Consider the following 9621-nt stretch of genomic DNA (forward strand, 5'->3'; position numbering starts at 1 on the left):
CACTGGAGGTTGACTTGTATAGATGAAACTGTCAAGAACAGGACACATTTTCCTTACCAGGCTGGCTCTTCTGGCATCCTTTGTTGTGCAAGACATCTTCTACTGAAGTTCCAAAAACCAGGTGAACATTTTGTAGGAGACCCTACAAACATGACAGAAACATTTCAAGAATGAGACAATGGCTCTGCTTTAAAAAAAAAAAATGCACATTTTCCACTTTGGCTGCATTTAATTTGCATCACACACAGTTATTTCTGAGATAAATATTATGTACCCAACAGCACAGTCCTAAGTTTGGACTAAGTAAATCCCTGTGCTGGTCTCAAGTGTCACATTATGGCACATTTGTGGCTGCTTGTGAACTGGCAGCACCGGCCCAATGTCCTGTGCTAGCCTGCTGGCACTGCATCAAAGAGCACAGGTAAGGTTGCACTGCCAGTGGTGTCAGCCAGTACAGGTAAGGTTTCACTGGGTGGCACAGAGACATGGGACGGAGGTGGGGAAGTGGCATTTTCTAGGAGGTGATCAGACCCAGGAAGGGGGCAGGATTGGCATAGGCCTTCTCCACCATATCCTAACTTCTTTCCCAGGCCAGGCAGCCTTACATAGGGCTTCCCAGATCCCAGTTAAATAGCTGGCACAGATCTGAGAAACCCATCGGGTGGCTGAAGCTTTACTTGGGGAAAGGGAAGTATATCCCCTTACCCAGAGAAGACCTCCAGCTGCCTCCTGTGCTGCATTGATACAGTGTAGGCCGTGTGGTTTGGCTGTGCCAGCACAGCTTAGGACAGAGCTGTAAGACAGAGATTCATGAATGGACAATGCAGATATTTGCTCTCTAGTTGGGGCCTTGCAAAGTATTAATCTCCACTGCAGTGGGAAAGAACAGCTGCACAAGAGGGTCATATAGGTACAATTCCAGTTTAATTGCATAGCTTCTCTCAAAGAAGCCTAGGATTGAAACTGGGTGAGAATTCTCTAACAGAAGTTTCTTGCACTCCTTTTGGGAACCCATGACCCAATCCTGAGCTGCCCAGCGCACGGAGCTGCCGAAGTGCCCTAAACACACTGGGCAGGTGCTGGCATCTCCTCAGGGGAAGGAGACTTTCATCCCCTTCCCCTGGGTAAGAGAAGTAGCCCACAATGGGGCCACTTGATTCTGTGATGGCTCTCAAGAGCCTCAGCAGGCTCTTGAGCTGGCACAGAATCAAGGAGTCCCATGTTGGATCGCGTGGCCTGACACAGGGCTCTGGATCTGGATCCCTTGGGTTTCTCCAGTCCAGAAGGGGGAGAGGATTCAATGGACACCACTGCTGCTGAACCTGCCCCCTTCCTGGACCCAATCCACCCTCCCCCATCCCCACTGCTGCTCCATTCTGCACTCTCCCTGCCCCATTCCACCCTACCCAGTTCCTCTCCCCAGTTGACATAGCTGGGTCAGCATGTCTCAACAGAGCCACTGCCTTGTGTATGGCACCTGTGGCCTCCCTGTTGGTGCTCTAGCAGCACACATGCCTATAAACTTTCAGAGGCCCTTTTGTGACTGCCATAAGGCAGTCGCCACTGGTGGAACATTTGTTTTGCCAGCATTCAAGCCCAATCAGATTGGTCTGTTAGTCTGATCCAGTTGAGCAACACATAAATGAGGCAGTCTGCCTCTGCATACAAAGATGATAATGTCTATAATGAACTATTTCCAGATCATCCAGATGGTGTGCAGTTAAAACATGATAGTGCACAAGATCTAGAACACACATGAGGGTGGAGGAGATACAGTCACTGCTATATGCTACTACTGTTGGTTTCTCCAACAACAGATCAAGCGAGCCATTAATTCCAGTGTCCTATGATATGTATCCAAGTGAGACCTTTGCCTTCACAAATATCACATGCATATCATCAGATTATGGTAGTGAGTTCCTTACCCATTCTATTGGGGAAGATGCAGATCCAGTGTACATGATCATATCTATAAATTACAGCCCAATTCTATGGGCCTTGTGCGATGCAAAAGGCCCAACTTCATGGCGCTCTCACACACAATGGATTCACTGGAGGAAATGACCAGTGGCTCTGCACATGTGCCAGACTCAGCAGATGGTCCACCAGTGCCAGTAAGTTGGCAGCAGGGGTGGGCCGTGGGCAGGGAGGTGGAGGATTGGGGCATTTGGGGGAAGGAACTGGAGTCATGTCATGTCAGGAGAGGGGTGGATCTGGTGGCATTTGCACCCAAATCCTATCCCTATAACCCTGCCAAAGAATGCCCCCAACTCTCCTTGGACTTGGTATGAGTCCAACAAAGCCCATAGGCAGCTGGAAGGCCTACAAGAGATAAGTTAAAAAAAACAAAAACTTTTTACTTACCTCTGGTTTGTCTTCTAGTCTCCCCTCCCCCAATAGTATGCAGCCCAGCCTCTGATGACTGGGCTGCCTAGTATGGTGGAGGATGGGATTGGGCTGTGAGACTAGCAAAATGCCAGCAGGAAGGACGGACGGAGAGTTCATGTATTTACAAACATCACTAATTGTGTAATTCATATCTTTGCACTCTGTGTAAAGAGACACTGGAAAGGACATGTGCACACACACCCCCATAGGTTCTTTATCTGCAGAAGCAACAACACCTAGGGCAGAACAGATTGGTTGCTACATCAGATTGTCTTCATCCTACATAAGTCAATGGAAGTCATTAACAAATGGAGCAATGTAAATAACTGCAATTGGGGTATACAGCTGAAAAGGGTGAAATCTGCTCCCTCATCCCATGGTTTGAACAAGCAGTTCTTCTGAACAGCAGCCAGCTTGCTTTGTCATGTAGAAGTCAAGGGCTGGCTTTAAGCCAGTTGAACAAATTGCTCCCAGTTAGGACCCATGCTTAAGGGGGCCCTGTGCTGGGGTAACCTTCTCTCATCTCGTAAGCAATTTTATATTAAAATGTGCTTAAATCCATCAATCCATTAACACCCGTGCATTTTTAAGTGCGTATTTTGATTGCTTCCCATTCTACCATTGAGTCATAAATTCGATAATAAATTTTATTTATGTGCCTCAGATGCTGCAGACCTTGGCTGTGAACCTGGACCCCGCAAAAATGTTTCCCATAGCTCCGAAGGCCAGAACTGAAGGTAGTGACTGAGAAATGCACTTGCTCTTCTCATGCAGCCTTACTCTGGGCTGGGCTCTGGTTTTTGATTGCATAAGAGAGTGACAAAACCACTTCTCATTTCACTTGTTGAGAGTGAAGTGCCTGCAATTGTACAGTTAGGTGCATGTCTATCCAGGTGCATTAAAAAAAAAAAAAAAGGGACATCACAGCTAGGAAAGGATTTGGCCTCTGCTTCCCAGTTGTTAAAATGCATTTTTTTAAAAACAAAGAAGCAATTTAGAAATGCTGTAAAAAATAAGTAATTGTACATATGCATAACCTTCACACCTGACAGGGTGAAAGTGTTTTATGTACTTGGGCACACTTGGGAAAGTGTGCCCAAGTACAAAAAATAAAGTGTCATAACCCAGAAACGGGCCTTTGTACAGGCAATGGCCGCAATTGTCTTGTGTTTGTTCAGTTTTAATAGACAGCTATGGACATAGCAAGTTCTGTCTTCAGCAAAAAAGGCTTGCTACCTACCATCCCAACTACACCATGAATTGACTTTCTGTCCAATAAAGGTGGCCTTATTTGGCTGCCTCCTCTTCCCTTACTTCTCCTCTGCAATGCCTGTTCAGGAGCCCCCAATGACCCTTAATGTCTCCAAAAGCAATGAATATCCTCCAGTAGTCCCCATGGGTTCATAGATACTCTAGTTAATTACACTTCAATGCATTGCGTATTCAATTTCTTAACCAGCAAGTGGGTTTCTTGGTTTAGTAATCCTAGAACAGGAGTGTCAAACATAAGGCCTAGGGGCTGGATGTGGCCTGCAGAAGCTTTTTATCCAGCCCTTGGGCTCTCAGCTGCTGTGCAGTTCTGAGGTGTTACTGCTAAAAGGGCAGTCTGCATGATAATTGGGCTCTGCTGTATCTTGAATGATCAAGGTTTGCGTATTTTCTCTTCTGTCATTCGCAGCTAATGTGTTGCTAAGTAAGAAAAAGGGTTTATTTCTGGTTATGACCTGTTTAATGACATCATTTCCTGCCTAATGACATCATTTCCTGCCCTCAACAGGCATCATAAATGCTATTCAGCCTGTTGTATGAAACGAGTTTGACACCCCTGTCCTAGAATATACAAAACTGCCTCATACCATGTCAGACTACTGGTCCATCTAGCACAGTTCCAACTGGAAGCCACTCCCCATGGTTTTAGGCCTCTCCCATCATTTGTCATCTAATCTTTCTTTAATTATAGTTGCCAGGGATTGAACGTGGGGCTTCTGACTGCTAAGACGTGCTCTGCTATGGCCCTTCTATATCTGTCTGCGCTGTGAGGAATCCTGTAGTTAAAGAAGAGGCAAATCTAGTCTTCTGAAATAACCAAGAAATTGAGAGCTTTGGGCGAATGGTCCAAGAATGCAAAAATCTTAATTCACACCTGATCATTCCCATTATACGACACAGAGGCCAAAACTAGATGAGATGTGGACCTTTGGGTTGATGCCCAACATGGCAGCCCAGTACAAGTTCTCTCTCTTTTCAGCAAACACATAATTGGAGAAACGTGTGAAATACTGATGTTATCATGACAATTCCTGTTCTGTAAATGACATCATTTCACATATTTCCTATATTATTTATTATAAGGAAAGGAGTGAGAATGTTGATATGGGTTTATTACTTTCAGCAGCAATCCAAGGAACTGTACTGTGTTTTGGCCTACAAGGTTTTCAAGGCCAAGCATACTTACTAGCAGTAAACACCACACAGTGCCACTTCTTGTCCACCACCTCTGCACAGTTCCCCACCCAAAATAAGGGCAGGCACTTACCATGCTCTTTGTGTGGTTTCTTTAATTGCTGAAGTGCAAGGCTTCTAGACTGATTTAGAGAGACTGTGCAGATGAAGGAGTTCCTTCATTCGCATGGTCCCTATAAATCAAACTGGAAGTTCTGTTCATCCATGTTTGAAGAAACTGGACAATAAGCAAGGTAAGGAGGAGGGTGATCTGCTCACTTTTAGCAGGTGGAAAGCAGATCAGTGCAGGCATCCATAGCAGATTGGAAGGAGGCAGTAATAGCAGCAGACTCAAGGTGAAAGCAGCCTGAAGCTGCCATCCTCTTGTCTCTGCCACTGATGCAGCCTGCATCACCTCATCTAATGAATGGACCACACTGGATGCCCAGATACACAAGTAAGGACTAGGTCTTAGATCTAAATGTACGCAAGGGTGTTTACTGCCGCATACATTTTAACCACCATCTTCCTCCATCTCTATTTGTCCTGTTCCCATCTCAACATGCTAGCCACAACACCACACTGTGATACACACCACCTCATCTCCACTGTGCAAACAAACATGTTCGGGATCCTGTTGTCAGTCATTTACCTTACAGACTATACTTCCTGCAAGTTACCTACCCGGAAGTGTTTCTCCCTGGTAGATCCTTTTATCACATACATTCTACTCTGCTCTGCTATCAGGTTCTCATAGAAAGGGTCTTCTAAGCTGATGGTGTCAATGAGATCACAACCAACGTAGAGACTGAAGTTCTCTCCCGACACTTGCACTGTGATGTTCTTCCACTGTGTATCAGCGAGGTCAGCGTCCTCCAAAGGAAAAACCTTCAAGTAGCCATCTATCCAATAGGAAAGTTCAAGTGTGTTGGCTTCACCATTGGAAAGTATCTCGAACTGAGAGAAACCAGGGCCTTCCAGTGCCATGAGAGTGCCCCTTGACTGTCGATCCTGCCTCAGCGTGGCTGTCAGAATGAAGCCCTCAGTATGTTGGATGAGTTTCACAATCTCTTTTAATTTCTCTGCATTAAATGGAGGGATGCGGTCAAACCGGATGAAGCGGTATGCTGGGATATTGGAAATGTTACCCCGGAATAGTTTTGCTCCAATTGTCTTCCTGTTTATATTGCTGATTTGCAGTAAGTCAAAAGTGGTCTCATCCTTTCTGTCACCATCTGCAAAACCACCAGCATGCAGCAACATGATTAACAAAGAAACGGATACCACAAGTATTGCAACATTGGCTGAATGTGTGCTTCTCTGAGGTACAGATTTAGCATTATGAGTTACTATTGTCTCTTGAAAATTACAGTGTGATTTACACCTATTATTGGATTGATCCTCACAACCACTTCCCCTGGGGGCTGGGGGATAAGAATAGGCCCTCAGTTTGGCTGTACTTGTCGTAAGAGGCGACTAAACAGCCACCGGGTAGATGGGACTCGTCAGCCTGGGAAGGCAGCTCATCTGAGAGAAGGAAAACTCTGATCCCAAACCTCCACTGCCTTGTGGTTACATCCAGTTATGGAAAAGGCTTCAGGAGTCAACCTCGAGGCAAAATCCAGAGCTGGAGTCCCTGAGGCAGTTCATGGCTGAACACAGTCACGTTCTGGCAACTTCTGCGACGCCGCTGGAACCAACCATATTGGCCTCTGCCTTTCCATTGGACCATTTCAGCAACGTGGAGAGGGGGGATTTGCTGCATGGGTAACAGCCTATCCTCCATACCTCCTTTACCCAGGCTTCGCGCACTGGAGAGAACACTCTGTTCTAGAACCACCATTCAGAGCGTGACACCATAGTCTTCCGAGACTGAAGGATGCCAACACCTCACAACCATCAGATGAGGTTAGTTCATCCATATTCCAGTTTCACAGATGGGAATGCTTAAACCAACAGTTTGATGTGTTCAAGTAGGTCATAGCTGAATGAGACTTTGAATCCAAGCCTCCATCTTACACAGCCATAAACCACAAGAGTTAAATAATGAAGACACAACTAGGAGTGGTCACACAAAGTAGACATATAACATAACATAACAGTATTTATATACCGCTTTTCAACGAAAAGTTCACAAAGCGGTTTACAGAGAAAATCAAATATCTAATGGCTCCCTGTCCCAGAAGGGCTCACAATCTAAAAAGATGCAACACCAGCAGACAGCCACTAGAAAAGACACTGCTGGGGTGAGGTGGGCCAGTTACTCTCCCCCTGCTAAATAAAAGAGGAGCACCCACTTGAAAAAGTGCCTCTTAACCAGTTAGCAGGGGTTGCTCAGGGCACCCCTGATCTTCAAATATGGAAGTAGGATGCACTAGTTTCAATGGAGCTTTTCCTTCAAGGCTCATTTCTTGAAACTGAGGTGCTGTTCCCTGTTGCACTACTGGGTAACCGGAGAAGCCCTACGCTATAGGTGAGGAGCCAATGCCGTAGCTCCTCCCTATACCACTATTGACTGTTGAGGAGGAGACTCAGCATAGGCTTTTCTGATGTGATCCAGGGCTCCTCACTTTACCTGGAGGTGCTGGAAAAGGCAGTAGTGCATCAGCATCCATGCTGTCAGTTTAACATGCATCTTAAGATAATGGAAGCTTATGATCTCAGGAAGGTATATACACTATCAAAGAACAGAGGTGTTACCCTGCACATGCCCGATCTTGTCTGATCTTGGAAGCTAAGCAGGGTCTGGTTAGTACTTGGGTGGGAGACCGCCGGGGAATACCAGGTGCTGTAGGTTTATACCATAGTCTTTCGAGACTGAAGGTTGCCAACCAAAGAACAGAGGGTTCTTCTGAAGTATCAACAGCCACAGTAGGGTTTCAGGACTGAATGACTATCAAAGGCCTACTTATACATGGGAAAACCTATGGTCCAATCAGTCTAGCACTATTTACACTGACAGTATATTTGGGATCACACAATGTTCTAGCCCCTATACCTGAGTTTCCTTAACTGGAGTTGCCAAGGATTGGACTTGAAACTTAAAAAACATTACAAGCCTTTGTATGTAGCTCTGATTCCTCCAATTGATTGGACTCCTACTAGCACTTCCAGTAGCAGCTCTTGCACAGCTTTGCTAGTGTAACCAATACTTTTTTAGAGACACTGTTTGGTTGGTTGGCAACCTTCAGTCTCGAAAGACTATGGTGTAAGCCTACAGCACCTGGTATTCCCAGGCGGTCTCCCATCCAAGTACTAACCAGGCCTGACCCTGCTTAGCTTCTGAGATCAGACGAGATTGGGCATGTGCAGGGTAACAGTTGCTGCCAGAGACACTGTTTACTGACTGTTTAAAAACACTGTTTACTGACATGAAACACCACAATCCATCTATTTAGTGTTGTTTCTTGTAAAATATATGAAATAGTGGAACTGAACATTTATGGCCCAATCCTATTTAAAAAGCATGCTGATAGAATGAGCTTTACAGAAATACAAGCAGCCAGCATGGCCAGAGCTTTCCCATACACACTGGCGGTTGTTGGAAAATCTGCCGGAGCAGGTAAGCCCAGCACAGGTGGTGGAATGGGATGGGTTGAAATGGGAGGAGATAGGGGCTGGGGATGGATGGATCAGAACTGGGAGAGGGGGATTGGTGGCAACAGTATATGCTGAATCCCAAACCTGTTTCTGGGCCTGATCCATCTGCACAGAGCAACGTGGACTTGCTCCAGCGATATCACTAACGCAGGTCCTAGTTGCTCCATAGTGGCTGCTGGGGCTCACCACAAGGCAAGAGAACAAATGTCCCCTTATCCTGAGGAGACCTCCAGCAGCCCAAATTCCCCTGTAGGATGCAGCAGAGGCTATGGAGTTTCTGTAGGATTGGGCTGTTAATTCTTTATCCAGTGAATTGTCTAGGTAGACCCAATGCTACACGTATTTGAAGCGAAGCAACTGAAGATCTAACCAGTGCCTGGAGATCACTGGGAACCTCATGTAAGTTGCTCTGAGGTTTCTCAAGAAAGATTACAAAATAAATACAATAAACACTAATAATATTTTTTTCCTTTATAGCAGTTTTTAGTGACTGAATGTTAATTCTCGAAGAAGAACCGTCGAACTCTCAAGACATTTTAACAAGCCAAGAGCTTAAGAAGAAGGTCTTTACACCACCATTTCATTTGGTTCCTAAAGCAATGTATGCAGTAGCAAGTTGGCACTTGTCCAATTGATACCCACATACCTTCCCCCCCCCCCACACACACACCTTTGCTTGATACATTTCAGGCAACAGTTGTCTATTCAAACTTTCATATTGCAGGCATGCTATGGAAAAAAAATATCTGAGCAATTATTCTCAAGATGTGGCCAAGTAACTGGCATAAGACTTCAGCCTAACTCCTTTTAGAAATCAGGTTACAGTAATTGCAGTTTCTGTCTACTCTGAAAATACTTTGGCTCAAATGATTCAGATATTTAAAGACCTACCTTGAGCTTTTGATGAAATCCACAAAGCTAGCAAGATCGTTAGCCATAACAACCAGCTCCTGTGTAACATAATGCCTATGAACAAACCAAGATATATGCATTATTGAGTCTGTTTCAAAGACACAACACATCTCTCTTAAAATTACAGCGCAAACCATTATATGGAAAGCAAATTCTACACCTATATTGTATGCTATTATTGGTATACTACAATTAGGGCATTTTTGCAATGTTTTAGAATCTTGATCCTTATTCCATATTTTGACCATACTGTACTTCTATATTTGCAATGGCAGAGAT

General features: G+C 45.0%; 1 protein-coding gene and 1 pseudogene across 1 annotated transcript in view; both read right to left on the minus strand.

Moving 5' to 3' along the window:
* The window catches only part of THBS2 (thrombospondin 2), a 67463-nt gene extending 58072 nt beyond the window's left edge, over positions 1 to 9391 (minus strand). Inside the window, exons 1-3 of the mRNA XM_066623007.1 lie at positions 9322 to 9391; positions 5515 to 6065; positions 58 to 142 (exon numbers count right to left, since the gene is read on the minus strand). Of these exons, the coding sequence (XP_066479104.1) occupies positions 58 to 142; positions 5515 to 6065; positions 9322 to 9391 (706 nt within the window). The remainder of the gene's footprint in view (positions 1 to 57; positions 143 to 5514; positions 6066 to 9321) is intronic.
* On the minus strand, positions 8042 to 8161 carry LOC136637347 (5S ribosomal RNA; annotated as a pseudogene).
* Positions 9392 to 9621: the final 230 nt, after the last annotated feature.

Source organism: Tiliqua scincoides, chromosome 1 (genome assembly GCF_035046505.1).
Source record: "Tiliqua scincoides isolate rTilSci1 chromosome 1, rTilSci1.hap2, whole genome shotgun sequence".
Taxonomy (NCBI): Eukaryota; Metazoa; Chordata; class Lepidosauria; order Squamata; family Scincidae; genus Tiliqua; species Tiliqua scincoides.